General features: G+C 44.6%; 1 protein-coding gene across 3 annotated transcripts in view; it reads left to right on the top strand.

Moving 5' to 3' along the window:
- ANK3 (ankyrin 3) overlaps positions 1–27,087 on the top strand; it is a 435,851-nt gene that overhangs the window by 259,519 nt on the left and 149,245 nt on the right. For all 3 annotated transcript variants that reach the window (XM_066618756.1, XM_066618757.1, XM_066618758.1), the window contains exons 5-9: positions 1,967–2,065; positions 3,115–3,300; positions 5,558–5,656; positions 9,845–9,943; positions 19,568–19,666. In XM_066618756.1, the coding sequence (XP_066474853.1) occupies positions 1,967–2,065; positions 3,115–3,300; positions 5,558–5,656; positions 9,845–9,943; positions 19,568–19,666 (582 nt within the window). The remainder of the gene's footprint in view (positions 1–1,966; positions 2,066–3,114; positions 3,301–5,557; positions 5,657–9,844; positions 9,944–19,567; positions 19,667–27,087) is intronic.

The raw sequence follows: 27,087 nt of genomic DNA, 5'->3' as shown, positions 1-27,087 counted from the left end.
CAAAGAGATTAAAATCATAGCTTATTTAAAGGTCCCTCTAGCCAGAGAAGTCTTGAGGAACAATCTGAAAGCCTGCTGATCCAAAGAGTTTGAGGAATTTTAACTGAATACCACGAACAATCTATTTAGCAATCTGAGTTTATTTTTACTGCTTGTTGGAGAGGGAATATATATATATATTCACAACTGAGTTTACTCTGGCAAAGAGCACAATTTTGTCACATTTCTGTTTAAGATGTGCCTTTGCATTTGTCCAACTATTTATTCCGGTTTCAGTTTTACCAGCTGTCATCCAGCTGACTGGGAACAGCTGAACACTCTCTGTCCATCTGGTTAAGTGGAAACCTGTGTTGTCCTCAGAATGATCCTGAGCATGTCAGCTCTTACCAGGCAGCCTTTAAAGACAATAGGAGTCTGTGTCTAGGAAGGAAACCAAATAGGAACAAAACACTTCTTACACAGAGTAAGCAGAGTCCCTGGGGCTTCCTCTCCTCTGAGGACCCATATGACTCACTCTTCACCACAGGGTCATGTCATACATTATATAGATATACAGTGCATTTTAGTACATTTTAGTACATTTTAGATACATTTTAGATGTACTGTATATGCTGTACTGTATATGCTGTATATGTATATGTACTGTATATGCTAAATGTTAGCTGTATACCTCAAATGTTGGTTATATCTAAGATTGCAATGTGTGAAGGTGACAAAAGACATTCTCACAAACCAGGTGCTGATTGGCTGATTGGCTTCAGTTTTGAGGCATATTCTTGGTGGCCGACCCAGAGTTACCTCGGTGTAATGTGATCCACAAAATATTCTCAGCTACTCCTTCTGTTAGTTTTTATCTGTAGATTGAAAAATCTGTCACCACCTATACCTTGGGCAACCCAATCCTAACTTGTGCTGGAATGGGGAGGCCGGTCGGCCTGCCCCTTATCCAGTGTGAGGATGGGACCCAAAGCAGTGCAGTCCAGTGCAAGGGAAATCATTTCTCTTACCCCAGGCAAAGCCACAGCAGCCCCAATGGGGCTACTCGGATCTGTGCCACCTAAAGAGCAAAGCTGTGCCTGGATGCCCAGGAACAGGATTTGGCACAAGTGCAGGATCCTGGCCCCACCTTTGCTGTCCCGCCGCCTGTCAACAGGCCCACGTGCCGCCCACCCTCCCCTGCCCCAAACACCTCCTTCCTGCCCTCTCCACCCCCCCCCCGACCTGCTCACCAACGAACTTACCCTGACCCATCACCACAGAAGCTGGATCTGGCCTCCATAGGCCAGTATACCTCTGTGTGCCAGCCTGGCTGACTCCAGAGGAGGCACAAAACATGCTTTACGGAACATTTGTAACACTCCCAGGCCGGTGTAAAGGTCTTACGCCGGCCCAGCACAATTTCAGGATTGTGCCCTGAGAAGCATAGATTATAAATTATTTGCTGGTCAGCAGCAAATGGTGAGAACAGCAATCGAGTTCTTCCTCGAAACTGACCCTGCAATACTGTTAACACTGAGTCTTTCTCCTTTGCTCTGTACTTTAACAAACTGTGCCCTGAATTGCCATGCCAGCAGTGTCTATTTGTGTGACCACACATAGGAGTACATGTATCTGGTGTATTTATCTGGTGTGCTCCCTGGGGCATTTGGTGGGCTGCTGTGAGATACAGGAAGCTGGACTAGATGGCCTGATCCAGTGAGGCTGTTCTTATGTTCTTATGTAAAGCTTTCACCAACCCAAATCATAATGTTTTTACTTCATAAAGTGTTTTTGTTTACATTTGAATTTAAAAATGATGTGATCTTATATATTCAGCCTACACTGCTACAGTCCATGTTATTGCTGCCAAACTCCTCTTTCTTCTATATATATGGACCTAATTGATTCCAATCAGTGGACCAAAATATGCAAAATCTTATGTTTCCAAAGGGAGACATTTCTATTGTGCTTCTTTTTTCCTTTCCAGAATGGCTTCACACCATTATATATGGCAGCCCAAGAAAACCATCTGGAAGTTGTTAAGTTTCTTCTTGATAATGGGGCAAGTCAGAGCCTTGCTACAGAGGTAAATGTCCTTTTTATATATTACAAAAATGTCCACAAGTCTATGCAAATTAATCACTTGATGTATTTTGTATTTCTTTCATTTATATCTCATCCCTTTTTCAAGGAGCTCAGGGCAGTATAGATGGTCCATCCCCTAATTTATCCTCACAACAGCCTTGTGAGGTAGATTAGACTGAGAGATAGGGATTATCTCAAGGTCACCAAGTGATTCTAATAGTCCCACAGGGTTTTGAATACCAGTCTCTGTGGTTCAAGTTAACATCCCAATTCTATACCACAATGGCTGATACATCCAAGATTAAGACATTAGTGACTGAGAGCCCAATCCTATCCCATTTTCCGGGGCCAGTGTAGCTGTACCCGTGGAGCATGCACTGCATCCTGTGGGGGGGAGAGCAGTCGCAGAGGCCTGCTCAAGTTATGGGAACATTTGTTCCCTTACATCGGGGCTGCATTGTGGCAGCACTGGTGCTGGAAAGTTGGATAGGATTGGGCCCTGATACTTTTAGTGGTGTCTTGCATGTGTGAATGAGCTTTCACAGGCAAAACTCTGCAGATAGAGCTTTCATATCGCACAATGCTTTTCAGTGGCATCAGTTCAGAAATTGAACAGCCATTCATCAAGAACTGAGGTCTGTACATGGATGTGTGAATCAGAGGTAACTATTTGAGGTCCAGACCAAACGTGCCAAATCCACGTGGAACAATATTTCCCACAGGTGTAGTGCACATTTGGATACAAAACCCACATGGGTTTCCATATCCATGAAATATTTCCCATGGAATAAGCCAAGTTCCTTTTCCGCTTCTTAATCCATGAGTCTGGGGTTCGCCATGTGGGTTTTGAAGATATAGTTGGAATCTCTTATAGTTTACCAATATCTCTTGGTTTTGAATCCTCGGGGGAGGTGACAGCACCGGAGGAGGTACTAGCATAGCTTTTCCATGGGTAAACACCTAATTGGAGTGAATGTGTGGTTGCAAATCCCATATGGTGGGATTTCTCACTAAGATAAGACTTCTCACTAAAGTATTCTTGTTGGATAGGATGGCTTCACACCATTGGCAGTCGCGCTTCAGCAGGGTCATGACCAGGTGGTTTCCTTGTTGCTTGAAAATGACACGAAGGGGAAGGTCCGTCTTCCTGCTCTTCATATTGCTGCACGCAAGGATGACACCAAGGCAGCTGCCCTGCTGCTCCAGAATGACCACAATGCGGATGTGGAGTCTAAGGTTAGTTGTTGAAAGCAAACAGACTGAGTGATGTATATGATGCCTCTGCAACTCTTTACTAACAAATGGTGTGACTTCTGTATGAAAACCTCCTGTGTTCCAGGTTTCATTGCTACAGTTTAGCATGTAGCACAGGTTTAGGTTGGGCCTGCACCATTTGTGATCCAGCCTTGTATTGTGGGCCTGCCGGGCACTTGACAACCCCTCTGTTTTTGCAGTCCCAGCAAGGCAGCAAAACCAAGAGGTTCGTCAAGCCTGGTTGGTGGCCTACGTTTGGCCTGGTGAGTCAGTTCATGTTAGGGCCTGTCTTCCATTCATACTTCCACTTCTGAAAAGTACATCAGCAGCCAGGGAAAAAATGCAATTACAAATCATTCTATATTTGATCTAAATGCTAGTATTTACAACTGAGATTAAATGAACCAGTTGTTAATGTTTTTCTGGGTTCTATTTCTTGGTCACATTAGACTGTGATACAGACAGTACTCAGAAATGTAGTTGTTGTTTTTTATGTGCGTGAATCACTGTAGCACAGAGACAACAGCTGTGTTTAGTTTTTTGTCCCTCAAGGTAGGCATGAGGGACGACTGAAATGGAAAAGGGGATTTCCTGAAGTTCAGTTTGTGCCATAGGAAAAATGATGAAACTTAACTTTTTAACACGCACTGATTCATGTTTGAGAAAACAGCTTGTCATTCAGCTTCCATTCAGCCTCGCTTTCCTTCTGTGCCTATTGGTGCTTTCATCCCAGCATCCATACAGCATCACAAAGCTTTCTGCATCCATTATCACCGGTAGAGAACTAACCGTTCATTTTTTCCCCCCTTCTTTGCTTCCAAATGTGTTAACCTAGATGATGGTGAATAGAACAACTGAGGTATATATAAAAATATATTATATACGTATAGATATGTATAGATATATATGCATCGTCACACTTCCACGATGTAGAGCTGCTGCTTCATTTCTTCCTTCTCTTCTCTGCCTTGCCTTTTAGAGGAGTAGAGACCTGCTTTAGATTCAGCCAAATAGCATGTGCTAGAGAAGAATGTAGTTTTAGTCACCAGGGCTTTCTGCAGCTGAAACAGGTGTTTTAAAAATATGCACATTTAAATGTCCTATTGAACTAATTGCCACCACCGAAAAGCATATTTTGCTTAAGAGGAAGGTGGCCAGGTTCCCAATGCTACAGCAATGCTTTATCAGCTGTGTCAAGAGCTGCAGACATCCCTGACACACTTTTGCATCCAGGGCTTGGTTCCTCTAGGCTCCTGCATGACACTTTATTGTCAGTGTCAACAAAAAGGGACTGGTTCTTCCAGGTGACAACAAGAATTAGAAACACTCTCCAGGTTGAGGCAATGACAGCTAGCATGGCTAAAAGGCTTGCTGATTATTTTAAAATGCATTGAGTTCCCTTGAGGTTTCACAAATTGCGGAGACTGATTTGAATTGCTGCATGTTTTAGCTTTTTCTGTTCTTTTTTAAGGAATAAAAAAATAGCTTAAGTACAGAAACAAGTCACTGAAACAAAGTGTTTGGCTAGGGACTTTTTAATTAGAGTTAAGGTATCAAAATATTAGCCCACTCTGATTGCTCACTGTGGGAGTTCAATCTTTTATAGTAGAAATCCTATTTTTTATATATATCTTGCATTAATTATTTTTTAAAAATGGACTTTGATGTTCTAATTTGCATCTGCTTTGAATTTATTAAATGTGTTCAGCAGCGATTATCAAGTGACTTCATTTGAACTTCTGCAAGGAAGCTCTATGAAATATTTAACTTGCCAGGTTAATAAAATAACTGATAACAATATCTTTTCAGTAAGAAATTGACTTACAAAATTAAATGAAAGCAGACGTTTTCATTTTATTAACTTTATTTGGCAGCTATTTTTGTTTTATAATTGCCAAGCATCTATCTTTCTCCTAGGCTGTAATCCTATGCACACTGTCCTGGGAGTAAGCCCCAATGGACACAATGGAACTTACTTTTGAGTAGGCATGCGTAGGATTGTGTTTCTAGTCCCCCCTAATAACTGTAGTAATTTCTTTCTCTTCTTCTGTCTATATAACTCTTCAAACAAATCCAAAAGAAATACAATGATTGAAAATTAGAATAGAATGAACTATTGCTCTGAATCATATTTTGCTTTTTAGAGTCTGTCTGTGCTACAAGGCATGTGTTTTAAGAGCTGTTGGAAAAAAAATTCCTTTGTGTGTGTGTGTGTGTGTGTTGTTGTTTTTTCTTTCAGAGTGGCTTCACACCCCTCCACATAGCTGCCCACTATGGAAATATTAATGTAGCAACATTGCTTTTGAATCGTGGTGCTGCTGTGGACTTTACAGCAAGGGTATGTGTTGATTCTTAGGATAATGCCAGTTTTCAGTAGGAACTTTATGAAAATGCAACCGCTAAAGCCTGGTGTAGATGTAACACTTAGAGCTGTAACACTGATGGAACAAGCATTTCGCCAGCATTAACTAGGGCAGTTGTACAAGCCCTTCTGGCAGCATGTGGAGTCATGTGCTGCTAGAGCACTGTTGGGAAGGCTGGAGCCTTCCCCTGTACACTGGAGAGTTGTTGTGGACCCACTGACACAGGTAAGTTAACAGGGCAAGTGGGACTGGGTGGGGGAGTGGAAGGGAGTAGGAGGCAGAACAGGGCAGCGACAGGAGCAGGCGAAGGGCAGAAGGGCTCTAGGAAGGGGGTGGATTCAATGGCAGTGTTGGCTGCCAAGTTTTGGCTCCCTTCCCAAATCAAATCCTGTGACCCTGGTCCACACAGATCTGTGCCGGCAATTTCATGAGTGCAGGGCCAAGTAGGCTCCTCAGTGCCATAGAGGCTTAAGGGAACAAATGTTCCCTGAACCAGAGGAGACCTCAGTGACTCCCCCCCCCACCCCCACCCCACAGGATGCAGTGCGAGCCGTTTTGGTGTCATTGCATTGGTATTGAGGGAAGATAAGATTGAGTTGTTAGGCTGCTCTCTTATGAACACTTTATCTGGGAATAAGTTCCTTTGCAGAGTTTAAAGGGACACAAGGAAGGAACAAAAGGAAGCAGATCAGTGTGACTCTTGTTATGGTGGGCTGGAGGGAAACAGTGGCAGAGTTGGGGCAAAGGGCATCCTGAATCTGCTACTCCCCCGGCTCTACCACCCACTGCTGACTTGAGCTGCATTGCTCACTTCATGACTGGCTCAGCCCTGCATCTCACTAATTCTCAGTAATTCATCAGTGCTGTACATTAGGCTGGTGGTATTGCTAAGAGAGTAGCTTGCTTAAGGCCACCTATACCACAATTCTGTGCATATCTAGTTAGATGTAAGCAGCATTAAATTCAGCATTAAATTGGGTTAAGCAGCATTAAATTCAAACATAGGAAAGTGTGTTTAGGTTGCAGCCTCACAGCCCAGTCCTGAACGACTCAGTGCCCGGGGCTACAGTGCTGCCAAAATGGTGACCACTGCATCTTGTGGATGCCAAAGCTACCACTGGGGTCTCCTTGGGTAAGGGAACATTTGTTCCCTTACCCCAGGTAATGCTGCTGTGGCTGGTTAATGCTGCATTTGAGCAGGTGCAGAGCCAAGGAGACTGATGGTGTGTCACCCAGCTTGGGAGGGGTTCAGGTATGCCATCACCCCCCCCCCACGTGAACCTGATCCTCCCCTTCCTCAGCTTTGTTCTGCCCACTCCCATCCTGAAAATACCACTGGCCAGTACTGGAAGAGCGCAGATCGCCCATCCATGCTGTGCTGAGGTTCAGCACCCCCTGCTCCCATGATACTACGAATGTGCTTTACAGCACATTTGTGACACTTATAGGCAACAGTACACACATACTGATGGTGAGAGAGCCCTCAGGATCAGCCTCTTAGTTAGTTCCACCCCTCTCCACCTCCCTCTGACCACCTGTGCAGGCTAACCTGCCCCAGAGGGCGTCCTCAGTCCATCTTTGGAGGAACCCAGCCACTCGCAGCCTCTCGCAGTCCATGCCGCATGCTCTAGTGGTGTCACATTTGTGACAGCTACAAAGCATACTGTGCTGGCAGAACATGTGTTCTGCCCAGCCCATAGGATAGGGCAGTACATGAGCCTAAATTTGGCAAGCTAGTCAGAACTTGAATACTGCTTTAAGAGAACCACTTTCTGAAAGAAGAGTCCTAAAAACAATAAGCCACTTCCAGACTTAGTAGTGGCGAACTGACAAAAAGGCCATAGAAAATGGGTCTTGAATGTAACTACACCTCCTTTACTTCAGGTAAGGCTTCAGATTTGAATTTTGAACTGCAACACAGAGCCCTATCCAGATTTTCCTGGGAGTAAGCCCCATTGACGACAATGGGACTTACTTCTGAGTAGGCATGGATAAGATTGGGCTCTCAGCCACTGCTGTATACTTTGTCATAAGAAGCCTTTCTTATAACAGCTAAATAGCTCATGTTAAGTAATTATTGCCAGTCTGAGCTATTATTGTTTTGTATTATGTGAGCAAAATACACTATCACCTTGGATAGGTCCCTGCCCCTAGGAGCTTGCTGTCTAAATCTGACAGCAAAAAGTCAAAGATGGTTATTGCATAGACAACTAAAGGAGAAGACAGAGGAAGAAATAAAGAAGGTAGGATAACAAGGAAACATTTTTCTTATAGATATTTGCTGTCTCTTAACAGCTATGCCTTCTACTGCCCTAGAGCAAAAGGGAGAAATGGAATATCCATCCTGGCCTTTTTTCTTGCAATTTGTCAAGGTTCTGTGAGGGAGTGTATTGGTTTGATCTTTTCAGGTAAAGCAGTGAAGGTCTATGTCCATTGTCAAGCACAGCAAGTTATGGCTTATGGTACTTTTGTCATTATCACTCCAGTACAAGATGACCTGTCACATTGCTGTAGGCATCGTTTATGGCACTGGGATAGTCTATTTTGAAAAAAAAACCTTCTTGGGTAATGTGCTCTCTTGGCTGCGTTATGTGCAGCTACCTGTGATAGTATTCAAGGCACCCAATCAAAGTACAAGTTCCCTCTGGTTGGCACTGAGATGGCCTTGCTCATTCATCAGGTTGTCAGTTTTATTGAACCAGCTGCTTCCCACTTCCCCAGAACACAACAAATGGCATAGTTTGAACTTATTATGATCATCCTAGTATTCTACCTGCTTTTTACATTCTAAAAAAATAGATTCATTTTTTTTTAATCATTATTTTAAAATCTTGTCGTTTGTTACATTTGGCCTCTTCTGCTAGGCATTGTAGAACAACATTTAGGCAATTCTGTGGGAACAGCATCTAGCTACATCTTGAATATTTGTGCATGAGTGAGTCTGTTATATAATTGTCCTGAATGTTCAACACATTTGCATATGGTTGCCTTGCTTAACAGAACTCAGAGATGAAGATTATTTAATGGTGTGCAGACATTTACAGTCTCTTGTCAGAGGTGAGGTGAAGCAGCAACCACAAGCAAGGATTCTGAGAGCTGCTGAAAGGGGCAGAAAGAGAACAAGGTTTTGACCTCTGGAGGAAAAATTCATTAGGAAGTTCCCTTGTGCAAATCCCATTCAGCTATGCAATTGATGAATGGAAGCTGCACAACAACCCAGTACTATCCTTGCGCAGCTTCTGTTCATTTCAATTGGGCTTGTAGTGCTTCCTGATGGATTATGCGCCATTGGGGGACTGTCTCAGCTTTTCCGCCTCTGGTACCAAAATGCTTTGGTTCAGCTCTCATAAAATATAACCTTCACCTCATTTCCTATGGTCAAAACCTCTGAGAGGTAAAAGCACGTTGTCCAAACATTGTGTTGGTAGACTGCTTTGATGGGAAAGGATCAATCAGTAACACAGGCCTACAAACATTTTGTTGTCAGAAAAGTTAGACCTATTTTTTATTATATTTGGGGTTCTGAATCAAAAAATGGCATTGGTTTTACCCGATGGGAGGTACGGCATAGCCATCTTGTATACCGATTCAGGCAGCTTCCTCATGAGGAAACCAACACCATGGCTTCCTTACAAGGAAGCTGCTTGAAGTGGCATATAAGATGGCTATGCCATACTCCCAGGTCTTGCAGGATGTTGAAGTGCTACAAACCCTGCAAAATCTTCTGAACAGAGGCAATGCTCTGTGCACATCACAGGCAGTAGTACCTCCCTCATACCATGTTGAACTTCCTGAAAAAAAATTATTTGCTTTTCCAGTGCTAGATTTAAAAGCACCATGAAGTTCACTAGGTAGTCATGTGGCCTCTCCATCAAAGCTGCCTTACAGGACAGTTGTGATGAGGAAAATGCAGATATATTTCAAGCAAGTTGTCCCAAGCCAACAAGTGAGTGTTGTGATTACCAGAATAAGTCCAACAGTCTACCCACAGTAACCCCCTGGGGAGTAATCTTCATCATGTAGATGACTGTCCTGGAGCACACTGATCTCACTGTGCGTAAAAACAAACATCTTGAGAATCACAATTGGTGAAGCAGATTTTATCCAAGTTGAGCAGAAATGCAAATGGAAATTTAACTCTATTCCTGTGCTTTCTTCCACAGAATGATATAACCCCATTACATGTAGCATCAAAGAGAGGGAATACCAATATGGTTAAACTGCTACTTGACAGAGGAGCAAAAATTGATGCCAAAACGCGGGTAAGATTGACTGTAAATTATCATATTATTCTATATTAAACCATATGTATTTGGAATATGATGAAAGAACAGCCCACTGATGTGCATTATGTTTGTTAGATATATAACCCACACTCATAGCCCTATAAAATCACAATTTAAAATTTATGTATTGTAAAAAGTTATAAACTCAACATTTCTCTCCTCTACCCGATATGCTGTTCCCTGATCTCATGTGGAGTGTGGTTCATTCAAACTTCCCCTCAACTCACAGATTATATACAGTGGTACAGTAGTACTTTAATTCTATGATTACAACTAGGTGGTGGGATGGCATGCTGGGTTGGAGGGAGATGTGTGTACCTGCCAGTAGCCCAGACTCTTAATAAGAAGGCTCTGTCAGTCGTCTACAAATGAGCTGTGAGGTAACCAGATGAGCTTCCTGAGTCAGGGCCTTCCACCATAGCAGAAGGATTTCCAAATCGAAGTCTAGTGTAGTCACCCAACAGACCAACCCGTGGTAGATTCTGGAAGGGTATATTTTTCCTTCTTGTTTTTGTGAAGACAGTCATGACATAAGCCAAGCACTACGCTTACCCTTCACCCCACAAACTGCAAGGGCTTTTACTATTTTTCTTGGGGATCGATGTTACGACTTGTAAAGGAACCTTTTGTTTCAGGACACAGCAGCTGGCAGTTGATGTAATGGCCAAGTGTATAACCGTGATAGCTGGTAAACTGAGTCCACTGCTGGATTGATTTCCACATGTTGGCAGCTGTGCAAAATTTATCAGGGGCAAATTTCATTGTTCTGTTTCTACGATGCATTCCAAGTGAAGATTCTGGTGTGTTGCTTCATCTCACTCATGTACTCAATGTTTCCTCTGTGAGGACGATTCCGCCTTTTCCCATGTTCCAGAATAGATTTCAGCAAATAAAACACACTTAGTGAGGTTGATTAAATTAGCTTGACTTAGTTTGGCTGCCTGATACTGTGGTTGCCAAGATGAATTTGTATTTGTCACAGACAGTGAGCACATTTTGCCCAGGATTAGCAATAAGCGCTTGTAATCTTCAGTCTACTCTTTTGCCGCTGAATGAAAGGCCAGCTCTGGAATCTACAGAAGAACATGCTGCATGTACAGTTTTATGACCTCTTGGGCCAGCTGATGCCTTCACAGTAACTACACTGGGAATGCAGTACAGCATGTAACAGACTGGTTCCTACCCCAAGAACTTTGCATTCTTGTTAGACAATAAGGGGGTTTCGTCCATCGTCTGCTGCTTCCCCACCCCTGCAAAAACACACTTTATGAAACACAATAACTTGTCCATTTCTGGCCTGTAAAGCTGCTGCACATTGGGTGTGGACATACCTTCTATGACTGTTCATTGTTTAGCACAGGGGTGTCCAAAGTTTTTGGCAGGAGGGCCACATCAGCTCTCTGACACAGTGTCAGGGGCTGGGGGAAAAAAGAATGAATTTGCATTTAAAATTTGAATACATTTACATACGTTTACAAGAACAGTTCTTGTGCAAGGTTCTTGCACAAAGAACAGTTCTGTTCTAGAGCAACTGGAACAGGATTGCAACCTCCCTTGCCCACCACCACTACCAGCTCTTCCTTCCTCTTTCACCACCCAGCAACATCTTTGAATCAGGTGGGGAGGGGTGGGCGGAAGAATGCTGGGAGTACAATTCCACTCCCAACATACTCGCCTGGCTGCCTGGGAAAATCTGAAATCACTTCGGATAGTGTTCAGGTTCAGCTAGTCCACGTTTTTCCAGGTTCTTTCTCATTTCAGAAATAATGGGCCTTGTGGGCCCAGTCAATGCATGGTACTTGAGCAGGCAGAGCCTTGCAGGTGAGAAGTAGGCCATGGAAAGATCTGGCTGTTTGGAGCTGAGCCCCGCAGAATCTGGAGGGGTTTTCTTAAACTTTCAAATCAGTCCTGGTTACCTGGTAGAGGTTTATGCCTAATAAAGGTTTTGTTGACTGTTGCACCTGGTTGAGCAGCCATTTTCAACCTTTTTCAGCTCATGGCACACTGACAAGGCACTAAAATTGTCAAGGCACACTACCAGTTTTTTTACTTACATTAAAGGGCACAATCCTAACCAGGTCTACTCAGAAGTAAGTCCTATTTTGTTCAGTGGAGCTTACTCTCAGGAAAGTGTGGTTGGGATTGCAGCCAGAGACAAGAAGTTTGGAGAGTATGAAGCTTGGAGTATATGTGATTCTGGAAAGGAGGAAAAATGTTGTTATTAAAGTGTAATGCCAGAAAGTGCTGGCAAAGAGAGCACATAGTGGGGTGAGGGGCAATGAAGACACATGATTGAGAGAAGTGCAGGATTCAGCTGGAGTGGGGGGGAAATGTGAGGAAAGTGATTCTGGACCTCTGAAAGATGCGGAGGAGTGAAGGGAGGGACAGTACGAGAGGTGCTAACTGCGATTATGAGATTTGGGGGGGTGCCTGTGGGAGGGAGTGGGGTGGGGAGAAGTGCCAATTGCCTGCTCCTGTAGTTAAGAAAAAAGACTGCGACCAAAACCCCAATCCTAGGCAATATGTCTACTCAAAAGTAAGCCCCACTATAGTCAATGGGGCTTACTCCCAGGATAGGATTGTGGCCCAATGCCCTTCCCTTAAAAGGCAAAAGACAAAGCAAGGAGGGTCACTTTGGGGGAGTTGCAGGCAAACTGGGGCACCAGGACCCTTTTAGCCAGCCAGTTCTTAGGCTGGTGGCCTCAGCAGACTCACTCGCTTCCTACCTGCTTGCCTGCTCCTGCCTCCCTCATTCTCACTCCGGACCTCTCTGCCTGGACTTGATACCCAATCCTTGGCGGGTCAACTCAGAAGTAAGCCCCATAATAGTCAATGGGGCTTACTCCCAGGTAAATGAGGATTCTCTCATTTGCAGCCTTCCTCTTACTCAGCAGCAGGAGATGCAAAGCAGCCACGGCTGTGTGAGGGTCAAAGCAGCCGCTTCTCCCCCCCCCCCCCCGTGCGCGCACATGGCTGCTGCCTGCCTCCTCTGGCCCCGAGGCACACCTGAGGCTGCCTCGTGGCACACCAGTGTGCCGCAGCACAGCGGTTGAAAACCGCTGTGGTAGAGTATAGTTTTCTTGAGCAGACAGTGAATAGTTTTTTACTAAGCCATTTAATGCTCTGGAACAGGGGTTCTTAAACTTCTCGGGAGCAAACCTCCCAAGGTAAGTTTGTGCCAAGGTGGGGAAAAAGGCAGTGATGCGACCCCCAGGATAGTACCACTGTGGGGCAGGGGGCATTTTTTTCTAACAGTCCTTACCTCTTGTTGGAGTCTGGGGGTTGCGGGAATGCCCGTAGATAGAGCCTAGGAGAAGGGGGGTAAAGGAGGTAATTTCTATCCGGGCCCAGGGTCAAAAAGGGGGCCCAGGAGCCAATGGAGGGGGCCAAGAAATTTCCTGGAATATTACATTTTCATATCTACTCAGACTTGTTGCTCAGACTTGTTGCAAGGGATGCTGGGGTTACCACTACTAGCTTACAGCTGCAGCTATTGGCAAGCCATATATGCTGGGCCAAGGAATGCATACACAACACTCCTTAACACAGTGTCAAACCTGGGAGGAAACTGGCCTGCTACAGTAACTCCTTGGCTTGTGGTTCTGCTTACCATGAAGGAGTGTAGAGGAGCTCAGGGACGCAGCTGCAAGAATATAGCTACTGCAGAAACAAATTATGGTATGCACAGGACCCTTTCCATTCTAGCATGAGCCTAAATATAATGATGCTAATTTTCTGCATGATCTTCTATATTTCAAAGATTTTAGAGAGAGGAGTATGTTTGATTTTTCCATATTACTGTATCTAGCTGCCAATGCCACATGGCTGGGTAGACCTGGGCTCCAAAGACTTATCCAGCTGTCTCCACCCTCCCTTTCATCCTGTTTTGCCCCTCCCTGCCTCCATTTTGCTCACTCATCACCACCCTCTCCCACTCTGTCTCATCCTCCCCCTTTGCAAATGGGTCCAGAAGGAATTTCATCCCCCCTGGTAAAATTCCTCTCAGAGGCCCTGCCAGTGGAGCACTCTGCAGGCCTCCCCACAGCTTGTAAACAGTGAAAGTTGCAATTGCAACCCACTTCCCAGTTGCTATCATGAAACTGGAAGTAGGTCTTGATCACAACTTTCATTTTCTACAAGCTGCAGACTCCCTGCACACCCTGGACCTCGGCAGGAGACGCCCCGGACCTCAGCAGAAGAAAAGCCCCTGTACTGGCACGATGCTGGGGATCTTGTTGTTGCTTTCTCCATGCCCCCACCCTTTAAAGGGAATGGGGCTTTGTTAGCCTACTGGATTGTGAGGCACCGGTTTGAGTATCTCTGCTCTAGGACTGTCAGTATTGTCTGGGTATGTTAAAATCTCTTAAATAAGATCAGATTCATTTTAGATTGTGGGAGTGAAATAGGAAATCAGCCAGAATCTTGAATATTAATGAGGATAGGAAAGATAATACGAAAAGAGAACTTTAAGTCAGAATCTAATAAACAGTTGTGTTTGCACCAGCTTTATTGAGGACAATCTGATCCAGCAATCTGAATTTTAAACAAAAATTATATGGGACGCTTCAGTGTTATATAGCAGTGATAACTCAAATGAGGCCCTAGGTCTATGGCATGGTTGTTTCAGAAGAGCCACAGAATTCCTTTTGATACAAAGAAATACAGACCCAAAGAATAGTTGTGGGGTGGGGTTGTGTTTGCATGCGCACCTGCACAATGCTATTCAAATCATTTATTTAAGCAGAATTTCTAGTGCTGTTCTACTGTCCCTGCATATCGCAAGGCCTTCTGGAAGGCTAGATAAAAAGATGATACAGTTAATCTTTCGCCAATGCATACTTAGGGAGCCTTTAATCTACCAATTGCCATAATCATTTATGAAAGTTTTCTCTGAGCCTTTGTAGGAGTCTTGTATCAGCGGATGGATGCATTCTAAAATGTGTAATATATATTTATGCTTCACATCCTTCTACATTATGAGTGCTTAGAAAATAATAACTGCAGTGGAATCCCCTTACTTCAGATACTGTGTAGCTTTCATGAATGTTCAACAGCCAACTTTAATCTCCATAATCTCCATTTGTCCCCCTCTTTCATAACCACTTGAAACTAGTATAGATCCACCCATTAGATTTATCAGTCTGTTTCATTTTATGTATTAACCGAGTTATTCTGATAGGGAGCATTTGGTGGTCATAGGATGGGAGAGAGAAACAGCAACTTTTGCTTCCCTACCGGAGGCTTAAGTGAAAGGAAGGGAGAAAGGAAGGAAGGGCACCCAGTTGTCTACTTCTGACAAAGAAAGCTGGGAAACCCTGACCAATGTAGACAGTTGCCTCATTCCGCAAGGTGGAAGTGCTGCCATTCTACCTTCTATGCAAGCTTCCTGATATTTTCAAAGACTCTATTAAATTTCACACAAAATGTATGATGTTCGGTGATAGTCAAATTATGCCTTGGGGAGCCCAGTCCTAACCTGCCCTGGAGCAGGCAGGCCAGCTGACCTGGGCTGCATCCAGAGCAGGGTTGGGCCGGGTTGCAGTGCAACTCAAAGTAAGGGGAATTCATTCCCCTTATCCCATGTCTCATGGCAGCTGCCCCTATAGGGCTACTTGGATCTGTGCCACCTAAATAGGTGGTGTACATCTCAGCGGCCTGGTGTAAGGCTGGTTCACTCAGGAGTGGGGCTAGGATCCGGCCTAAGTGCCAGATTGTGGCACCGCCCCCTCCTGGGCCTGGTCTGCCCACAGACCTACCTGCCCTCCCTCTACCCCGGAACGCCCCAGTTCACCCTCTTTCCCCAGACCCCTGCGCCGGCCTAGGGAGGCTGGCGCAAATTCGCCTCTCTACAAAGTCCTTTCACAAGTTGGCGCAAATGTGCCTTACCACACATTTGCAATCAATACTGTGATTGCGCTCTATCCTAGGATTGTACCCTGAGTGGGCTAGTATTTCAGTCTCTCTCTCTCTCTCTCTCTCTCTCTCAAAGAGAACTTTTCAGAAGTCTGTAGTTTAAAAACTCACACAACAGAGAGACTGAAGCCATGTACTAGATGTGAACAAAAATATGTACATTACCTACAGTCTGCCATGGTAGGACAGCGTGCTCTGTATCAGCTCTGACTGAAGGTATTCCTGCACATTATTTTCCCAAAAACTTGTCATAATATCATTAAGCTGAAGAGGCCCTGTTAAAATCTCCAGAACTGCTTTCAGTAGTTCCCTGGAGATTGATTTTTGGTAAGCTCCAGGCCAGTCTTGGAGGTTTGCCAGCCCTAATTCTGATGTGGGATTCACAAAACTGGAGAAGGATGCCTGTTTCTTTGGGTTTGTTCAGATGGTACTTAGGGATCAAAACAGAATTGGGCCTTGAGATTCTTCACTCCCTTTACTACCTCTTCCCTCCTATCCTCACCAAGAGTGGAGGGTAATAAGTGGACCATGCTCCTGGCTACTTTTCCATGGATCCGTCTTCCAAGGTCTCTCTGGAGATGTCTTTCTTCCAGAAACTCCTGAAACTCAGACTTTACTAACATCTGGAGTATGAGTCCATGGTTAAAGGGCTTCCTCATGTCGTCAGAACTTGGAGCACTGATTGAATCATCAAGGAGTCACCCAATTTCAGACCCTGTGACTGAAGGATAGGACGAGGGGAGGAAGGTAGCCTGTTAGAAGTATGAGCCTGAAGACATTTCAGATATTCTAAATTAAAATCAGTAACTTCAAGCAGTAGCTAGGGGGTGTGGAGGGTGCAGGCCACACCGGGTGATGCTCAAGGGGTGTGTGTGACACCACTACTGGCAAAAATGGTTAAAATAGTGAGTTTTAGAAATAATACCATCATGTTATATGTCATTTGATGTGTAATTTCATGCAGAATGCAATGAAACAAAGTGCGTTGAAATATCTCTATCAAAAATTATAGCCAAAAACGGGGGGGGGGGGGGCGTGGCGATGATGTGTTGTCATGCCCACCGCCTGGGGTGTTTCTGCGCCCACTGCATTGGAGGAGGTCCATCATGGGGGTGACACCAGATGATTCAAACCCTAGTGATGCCACTGTATTCAAGAGAGAGAAAGGAAGCCTCTGGAAATCCTGCAGCTCTCATCTTGGTACCCATACCAGCATACAACTGGACAGGAAAGGTTGATGCTTTCCTTGACGGTTGCCTACACTTTCTTAAGGAGACCTGTCTCTTAGTCTTACAGAAAGTGTTATTCATATGCATGTCACATTTTAACGGGTTCAGTGGTTGGTATGCCTGTTTGTACCAGTATTCTCAAATAAAGCCAGCTCAGAGCAAGTAAAGATTTTTGTCAAGTAATCTGATGATCGAAAGTGCACAGAAACATTTTTGGGTGCAATGCTGGCTTCAATCCAGCCGTAATCATGAATAAAATTGGTATTAGTGGATGCAGTCTCAGTGAGTGAGTTTAACAATTAGGAAGAAACAACCCTGTTATTTCCAAGCTAAAAGATGTTTCCCCCAGTGTACCATGACAAATTTAATATGAGCACACAGTGTGCTCAGGCTACATCAAAACCCTTTTAAAAGCGCAGCTCTAAAGTGAGTGGAAAGGAGGTGATTGATGCTGTGTAAATAAATAAGAGAGATAAAATGGCACCTAAATTACATGTTACACAGATCTTGTTTAGAGTTGTTAGCTTGCTGGCATTTTGGAATTTCATTTTCTCTTCATTGTTATGCAGTGGTATTTATTCTGTTCTGGTGGGTCCTTGGAATGCTTTGAATCTTTGGCATTTGATTCTTTGACACAAGGAAAGTTTTTGGGCTCAGTGATAGTCTAGGTTTTAAGTCGCACTCATTGTCTGAACGTGGCACAAACCAGGCAGGAGGGTACTGGCCAATATGGTGGGATACCAGAGCATGAGCAAAACCAAGCAAATTGTTCAAATATGCCTGGGCTGGGCCTATACTCTCCTATCATCCGGCAAAGACATGAAACGATATGAGCGCTCTGGGTCACAATCTGTCTGAGTCATCCTAACAAAATTGACATTAACTGACACACTGGCCTAGAGGGGCAATGTGAGAAGTGCCAAGGAAGCAGTGAATAAATGTGAGGCAAAGCTGATAGGGATGACTGGCTGCCTTAATGGCACTTGAAATTGCTGCATACACCCTCTCTCTCTCTCTCTCTCTCTCTCTCTCTCTCTCTCTCTCTCTCTCTCTCTGTGTTATGAGAGAGAGAGAATTCTTGGGGAGCGGGGTAATTATCACTTTATTGAGCCTGTGACCTACTGGAGCATGTGCTGCTGGCTAAAAGACTTTAGAACGCAACAGTAGCCTGCGACTCTGGAAGCCAGTCCTAGGTGTTTATTCTTTACGCATTCCCAATGGATTGTCAGCCAAGGGAACAGATGACCTATGCATGCTGGAGCTAAAGGTTTTGCAGCACTTGTGCACACTGCAGGTATTTTAGCAGTGAATAATAGTAAGTAATGTACTATACTGATTTGAGCTTAGTATAAACCATTACAAAATCACATATGGTAATTATAAGGAATGTATTTCTGGTTTGATAGAGCTTATGGATTAGATGCCCAGACATTAATGTCAAGCCGTTTTAATTTTTTGTTGTTGTTTCATTTTCAACCGTTTTGTGCCTGTGACCTGGCCCAGAGAAAGAGCAAGCCACCAGTTAAAACAGGCACCAGTCCCTAAATATAACAGTATTTAAAAACAATGAATAAGCCCCATTCATTTTATTTTATTTGTTACAAAATGAGGGCACAATGCATAATTTTTTGTTAACATGTTCAAAATGAGATGCTATAAACGTTTATGTAGGGCAGGAGGTCTGGTCTAGAGGGTAGAGCTTCCGTCTGCCTGAAGATAACATCCACAAGGTCGCCAGTTTGAGGCCACCGGCACCGTGCGACCTTGAAGCAGCTGACAAGCTGAAGCCGAGCTATTTCCATCTGCTCTGAGCGTGGGAGGATGGAGGCCAGAATGTGAAGCCAGATCGGAATGAAACACTTTGAATGTAGTGGTTCTTGAAAGAAAGAACCTTCTTTCAAATTGTAAAAATCCCTATTTAATAAGGGATTTAAATAAAGCCTGCCTATGTAAACCACCTTGAATAAAGTCTTGAATAAAGACCAAGAAAGGCGGTATATAAATACCTGTTGTTGTTGTTGTTATTAATCGCATGAAAATGGTAGCAGAAGACCAGATCCAAAGATACAGTCCAACCAGAATGATGCAGGCATGGAAGCAGGCTTCCAGGCACATAGCAGAATAAGGAAATATGCTCACATGGATACTACACAAGCACTTCTACAGTGTGAAAAGACTGGTCCAGAATCTGGGTCTGCAGGGGGAATTAAATAGGCCTCATTATAAACATGTAGAGTTTTAATGCTGCTACCTACCAAGGCAGACTGGTAAACATACTGTACTATTGTGTGGAAATACACGGAAATGAGATTTTTGCTTGTTTTGTTATGAAATATAATGAAACTGCAGCATAAACTGTTGTATGATTTTTTTCATCTGTGGTTTCAAGTATACACAACATTGTTAAGTTGCATTGTTTCTTTATGCCACAAATTAATGGCTTCTGACTTCTGTATAGGATGGGTTGACACCTCTCCACTGTGGGGCACGAAGTGGTCATGAGCAAGTTGTGCGAATGCTGCTTGATCGAGGAGCACCTCTTCTTTCCAAAACAAAGGTAATGTGGCACTTAGCATTTGAAGAAGATTATTTGCTTGAACATTCCCTGTTATCTGTCTTTGCTTTCTTAGGTATACTGGGAATCGCTTGCAGCAATACACTATTGACTGAAAGTAACATTTTTGGAAACATGCTTGATCAGAGCTTTTCTGTTGTTTTTTTATATGCAGAGTAGTTTTGTGCATTTGTAATTTTTTTTAAAGATTCCTGGGCATGCATTTCAGCATTCAAATATTCATGATAATACTTAGCATCTGTACAGTGTGTTAGAGTGTTCAAAGTGCTTCTGTTTATTATATATTATCTTACTGCAATTCTCACAGCAATCCTGGAAGGTAGGTTGGTATTATGATCCCCATAGTGTAGGTTGCAAGCTGAAAGTGAGAGATTGGCTCATCTACCTCATGCCACCTAGTGAGTAAACAGCAGAGCTGAGATTTGACTTGGGAACTTTCTGTGTTGTGCAACGGAGGTTCCCAAGTCCCTTGGACTGGCCTGGGAGGGTTGCAAATGTGCCATAAAGCACATTTGCGCCTCCTCAAGGGGAAGCCGGCCTGCGGAGGCTGGCATAAGCCTCCACGCTGGCTTTCCCCCAGCTCCTTGCATCAGCTCAGATGAGCCGACGCAAGGATGAAAGGTAGGTGTGGTGGAGGTGGGGAGGAGGAGGGAGGGAGGCGTTCCTGGGCGGGGGAGGGCGGTCAGTGGGTGGCCCCAGAGGTGGGCAGGCAGAGAGCCGGAGGCAGCAGTTATGCCAGATCCCAACCCCCATTCCCGGAGAGAATGGAGCAGCTTCAAGCTCCGCTCTCCTCAGACTTGTGCCACTTCTAGAGGTGACGCAAGTCCAAGGAGACCCATTGGGACCAGTAGCCCTTACCCAGGGGTAAGGGGAAAAGTTTCACCTTGCCTCTGGCTAAGCCGCTTCTGGCCACAATCCTGCGCTGGATACAGTGCAAACGTCTTGGCTTGCCTATTCCAGCACAGGATAGGATTGTGCTCTCAGGCTGCAATCCTATACATGCTTATCTGGGAGGAAGTCCCATTGAACTCAGTGGTGCTTCCTTCTGAGTAGATATGCATAGGATTGTGCTGTCAATCGCTTAGCTGTGATACCTGGTCCCTGTAGCACTCAACCCCTGTCCTTTGTAGCTACAATACTCTCGCCCTTCTCATCATTTTTTTTTCCTCCAAGGCAAAGCAGCTCCATTCTAGTCTTCTTTCTCTGGCCCTCTTTTCTAAAGGATTTTTCCAAACTGAGATTTTTTTTTCCCCCTTCACCCTGGTGTCAGGCTGGTATGACAGAATGCAGTTGCCTGTAGGAACACACCATTTATTTTATTTTGTCACATGACCATAAAGCTGCATTTTTCAAACTCTCACGGAGGTTAAGGACCACAGTAAGTCCATGCGGGGAGGGGGGAGGGAGGCAGTGGGGGTGGGGAGAAGGCAGCGATGTGATCCCCAGCATCACGTCACTAAGGGGGGCTGCAGGGACTGGGATGTACTCACCAGTCCCTGCAGCAGCCTGTTGGGGGGAGTGGGGAGCCCTGCGCGAGCGTGTGCAGGGCTCCCCAGCCTTCTAAAAGTGAAAGCAGAGTGATCGCGCTCCACTTTGCGCTCCAGCGATCGCTCCACTGTCTCTTTTGGAACGTCAGGAAGCCCTGCAGATGCTTGCACAGGGCTCCCCGCACCCATGACAGGCTACTGCAGGGACTGGTGTGTACATCCCAGTCCCTGCAACCCCCCTGAACGTCCCCCTGCTTACCCCTAAGCTTCCCCCTGCCTCTGCCCCTTAAGGGGGCAGAGGCCAGGTCTCTCAGGCTGAGGCATTGTGACGCCCCAGTTTAAATAGCTCTGCCGTAAGGATTCTGGTCAAATCGGTTTTGACAGTACATTAAAACCTGTTTTACCAGACCATGGGGTGGGAGGAATTGCACATGTCTGTTCTCAAAGGCAATTATACCATTCTTATACTGCAGGTCTCTGAAGAATACATAAATCATTTGCATGGAGTCTATTCTTAAGGTGTCTTCCTCTCTAGTGCCTCTTGCCACTCTATGATGTTGAGGAGTCCTGAGCTAATGGCTTATGTCTGACAAGTGGCTTAGAAGCTTCCAGGGATTGTGTGTGTTCAGGCCTCAGAACCCTCTTCAGGCACAGAAGAGAAAAGGGATGTGCACCATCAGTATCTGCAGCTGGCAAGCACTATGAAGCCTCTGGATTGACCAGCTCTTAGTATTAGGAACCTGGCCTCTGCTCTTGCCTATTCAGCGGAGCAGTCGTTTTCCTCTGCTGCACTTGAGGCTTCAGCTGTCCAGGTCTGAATTTGGGTACAAAATACATAACCCTGACCTGGTCAGTGGGCACCTCTGAGGCCATTTGCAGAAATCACTCTGAAATTGACCTCTGCTTTTCCTGTTTCTGTGAACAAAATGAAAATCTGCATTGACTAGGACATGCTTATGTTTTCAAAATGACCACTTTCTACTTTCTTTACCTCATTACCGATGTTCAGTGGTGGTAATGAAGTAAATAACTACTAAACATTGATAATGATGTATTTCCAACTAAAATGTGTCTGTAGAATCATTTGTGGGAGGGACACATACCCATGGGCTATTGTAGACTTCTCCATTGCTTTAAATAAGCTGATACTTCAGCTTCTCTTTTATCATTATTTAATGATAGAGGTGACTACAGTGCATCTTTCTGCTTTACATTTAGTTAATTTCTTGAAAGCTAAGATGCAAAACTTTGCACCCTTCTCCTTTCTCACGCCTCCCTTAAGCTTAGAAATAGTTCTTTCATATCTTAAATCCACAGCTCCTTTTCCCAAACCTGGCAAAAAAGACCCAGCGTTTCTGAATGTGTAGCTGTCTTGTTGCATGATGACCATGGAGAGATGCTGGCCTAGAAAAATGCTTACATAACTGTTCAGCAAAGTGACTCCTCCGCAGTGATACAGATTCACCTGCCCACCTACAGAAGGAAAGGAAAACTTAATGATGAGCATAAGTAACTCAGAAATTCTATGACCTGCACCCCGCCCCCCCCACAATCTGTGTCTCTTTCGCTCTCTGATATGTTAATTTTGGGTAGGTCTGTGTGGTGAATGAAGAGACAAATTACTTTGTGAATGGCATTGATAAGCCCATTCACATGGGACAGAGCTATTAATATCATCCTGTGTTTAAACAAAAAAAACAGAACTAAGTTTCTGATCAATGTTTTCTTATTTTTTTAAACAATGAATCTTATGAAAGTAGCTTAACTTTGTCCCTGATTTTCAAACATAAGTACACATACATATATAGTACCCTTTAAGAATGATTGGAAAATTTTTGTAGCTACGTTCTGATCACAACCCTCATTCTCATACAAAGGAAACCCATTTCTGGACTGTACTGCTTCAGACTGCAGCTAAGGCAATCACATGACTGAATGGTCCCCTATATCAGAAAAAAAGATCCTGCATATAGAACTCTAGAAAGAAAGGTTCTTGCTTAATCTTCTCCTTGACATGCTGGTTTACTATGTGTAGGAATGTATGTTTATGGAGGAGCACTGAGAGATGTGAGTCTCCCCTCCCCTGTTGCAGTCTGAAATAATACAATCTATGGCCCAATACTGTTTGGATGCTGTGCTGGTAGCACATGGATGCCAGACCAATGTCAGTCATATAAGAAGCCCATATTGACGATGCCACGCCAATGGTGCACCAGTGGCCAGTGCAACAAGGGCCAAACGCCAAGCCTGTCCCAGCAAATCAACACTGGTGAAGCCCTTCCCAATAACATCCTTAGAATCTATGAAAGCACTGACGCAGCCCATTATCCTTCAAGCACCATCCTGATGGCAGTGCGTGATGCTGGTGCGTGATCACCATGATGTCAGCAAGTCGTCCATGTGACATCAGTGTGTCATCCATGTGATGTCTAAGGAACCAATCATCACATCCAATCATCTCCAATAGTGGTGGCCAGAGAACCGCTGCCAGGGTGAACTGGGTCAGGGGCAGGGCCAATGAGTGGTCAGTGTTGGGGGATGCCCCCTGCCAGCCACCAGGAATGAAGAATACAGCAACAGGCAGCATGACACATGGATGCCAAAGTGGCCCTACCTCCTACATGTTACAGTGGCATCCGCAGCAGAGGGGTAAACACGAAAGAACTGCTACGAGTCCCTGCACTCAAAGTTCAATCCCGTTTATTCCACTCAGGCAAACATACCCTGATGAAGAATACCATTTTGAAGCTATGTGGGGACTTCCTCCAACTAGAAGGGGAAAGAGCTGCAACAAGTCACAAGGGGATCCTTAACATCAGTCAGTCAAAACAGGGTGCTGGTTGCTCACTGCACAAACACAGCCTGGGAGTCTGGAGAAATGGGTTCAAGCCCAGCCGGTGTGTGGAGACTTCCTGGGCCAGAATACCTGCAAAAAAGCACCGAAATACAGTTTCCTACCTTTGTGCTGTTAAACTGCAATGGTTGCAAGCTTTTTGGGGTTAAAGATAGCATTGAAGACTCACTTCTGGGTTTCTTGCTCCTCCATTGTCACCCCAGAATGCATCCGTATAGATCCTATACCGCATTCAGCCATACTTTCATTCCATTAGATTCCTTTATTCACCCAATCTAGTGGCTGAATGTGGTGTAGTATATATACCAATGCATTCTGGGGTGACAATGGAGGAGCAAGAAACCTAAAAGTGGGTCTATGAAGCTATTTTCCCACTGATTTGGTGTCCGTTGATTTTTTTTTTTAATCCACTGAAGGTTCCGGAACAGAACCCCAGCGGATAATGAGGCACAACCTATACACTTCAGAGGGCTTTCTTTTTACATCTCTTTTGTACCTGTGTCTCTTCTAATTATTTGTATTTCACATCTGAGAGAACAGATGCAGGATTTTCCCCAATGTAGATTTCTTTGGGCATTCAAAAACTGCCCCTTTAACTTAGCAAAAGTTTCCGCTTTTGCACATTGGTCATACATGATAGAATAACACATGATTCAGATTAATAAAAATGAATCTGAATTGCTGAACTTTTGTGTTATCTGTGCCTTACACATAATTGTCCCAATTCAAGAGCACAGAAAAAACGTTAATGAAGCTCTGAATAATTATTGTGTGTCACATCACATCCACTTGACTTAATTGTGCAACAGCTTGCACAGTTAAGTTGCTACTTTTTAGGGATCTGCTGACAAAGTTTGTAAACTTGCTACCTTTTTGGGATACTTGTCTGCAACATGCTGTGTTTGCTATGGGAGCAGAAAATCATAGATATGTGTGGCATCCCTATGTATCTTTGTAATATAATGAACATCCTTGCAACCGTTCCAAAGCAATGTTTGTTTGTATTTTAGGTTGTGAGTCTTAAGCCAGGGGTCTATATCTGCAACAGGGGAAGCAGCTCTAACCTTTCAAATTTTCTCTGTGTACTGTTTGCCAAGCCTACTAGGACAAACACAGGCCTACAAAATTGAGGGTCAGAAAAGTTTTTCCCAAACTTTATGGTGGTTTGATATGAATTTGGGGTGCCAATTCCAAAAACGGCATCCATTTTGCCCTATCACGTCTAGTTTTGGAGATATAGTATAGCCTCATTAGTGAATGGTTCAAGCAGCTTCCTCAGGAGGAAGTCATGGTGCAGGCTTCCTCATGAGGAAGCTGCTTGAACCATTCACTAATGAGGCTACATTATCTCCAAAACTAAACGTGATACGGCAAAACGGATGCCGTTTTTGGAATCAGCACCCCAAATATACCCAGGGATTGGTGTAACGTTTAAGGAAGCAAAATGTGTGTTGGCCTGTGTTATCAGCATGGCTGGAGATGATATAAATTATACTTTTTCATTTTGGAGAAAAGTTGCCAATTTTAGAAAGTACAAAAAGGAACTCACACCCTCAGCCCAATCCTAACCAGTACTGGTACAGTGGGCCTGCACAACCTGCACTGTATCCAGCACTGGGACTGAGCAGGCTGAAGGTCTCCTTGGGTTAAGGGAACATTTGTTCTCTTACCCCTTGTAAAGCCCCAGCCTGTCCAATGTGACTACTTGGATCTGCGCCAGCAAAATCACTAGCACAAGCCTGAGTAGACCCCTGTAGGACTTTCAGGACTGGGAAGGGGGTTAGGAGACACCCCCTCCTGGGCTTGAACCACCCCCCACTGGCATACCTGGAGGGGGGCAAACGGGGCAAAAGTCCTGGGCGCCAACCTTCTGAGGGCGCCTCCTCAAGCATCGCCCTCCCTGCCAGAGGAGGAGCCCCCAGGAACAATGTGGAGAGGCAACAAGAAGCTCCAAACCACCCCAGTGGAGAACTCTGCGCCACTTATAAGTAGTGCAGAAGACTCTGTCAGGGCCTCGGCTGCCTCCTCCCTTCCCCTTTCTATCAAAGGGAGAACCAAGGAGGTAGCTGTATGGAAGTAATTGTGGTGACGATGACGTCACTGCAATTACTTCTGGGTCAGGGGCAGGGGGGCGGAGAAGAGGGTGTGGGGGGCGAAAATGGGGGTTTACCCCAGGCGCTGGGACCCCCAGGAATGCCACTGCTCCTCCCCAGCATACCCCTGCCCTGAAACACCCGCTCCAAGCACCCGTTCCACCCTCCCTTCACTGCCTGGAGGTAGCTTACCTGCTCCATCTGGCATAGGTAGCTTGCCTGCTCCATCTGGTATAGCATATGGATTCAGTGTCAGCCTTCGCACTGGCTCTCCCTACTCTAAAGTAATTGCAAATGTGCTTTATGGCATGTTTGCAATTGCTAGCACCAGGTCGAAGCTGCTGTGCTGGTGCTCCACTACAATAGGATTGGGCCATGAGACTCCTCTGAGGTTGAGCCGGAGATCATGCTCTCACACTCTCTTCCTGGTTTTTCTCTACCAAATGGTAGCAAATATGACAGTTCAGCTGAGAGTGCGAGAAAAGAGGAGGATAATCATGTCAGCATGACGAAGTGGCTATGAAGTTCCCAATTAGCATCCTTGTTATGACAACAGCCCTTGATTTTACATGTTGAATATGGTTTGGATCTCAGTTTCTCTACCAGATAGCCCATCTAGATCTCCTCTGTCAAAAACAGCATGCCTAGGCCATATTCCTTGTTTTACCTTTTGTTAACACTAAAGTGTGATCACAGTGTGGCTAATCCCACCCACGGTCACATGGGGGCACCAGATGTGCAGTAAAGAACTTTCTTGCTGGGAGGTGCGTGGGTTAATTATGGAAATAATAATAATTAATTAATAATGGAAATTTATTTGAATTAAATAAATAATTAGAAAGTTAATAGAATTAACACCTTCATTTCAAGCATTTGTGTTATACTGCTGTCACTGCAATTGACACTGTAGCCATGCATATACAGTGTATGACTGAATGCCAATTCAGACTTCAGTTTTTGATTGACAAG

This window comes from Tiliqua scincoides, chromosome 3, assembly GCF_035046505.1.
Source record: "Tiliqua scincoides isolate rTilSci1 chromosome 3, rTilSci1.hap2, whole genome shotgun sequence".
NCBI classification, from domain to species: domain Eukaryota; kingdom Metazoa; phylum Chordata; class Lepidosauria; order Squamata; family Scincidae; genus Tiliqua; species Tiliqua scincoides.
This window is presented reverse-complemented; position numbering and strand designations above follow the sequence as displayed.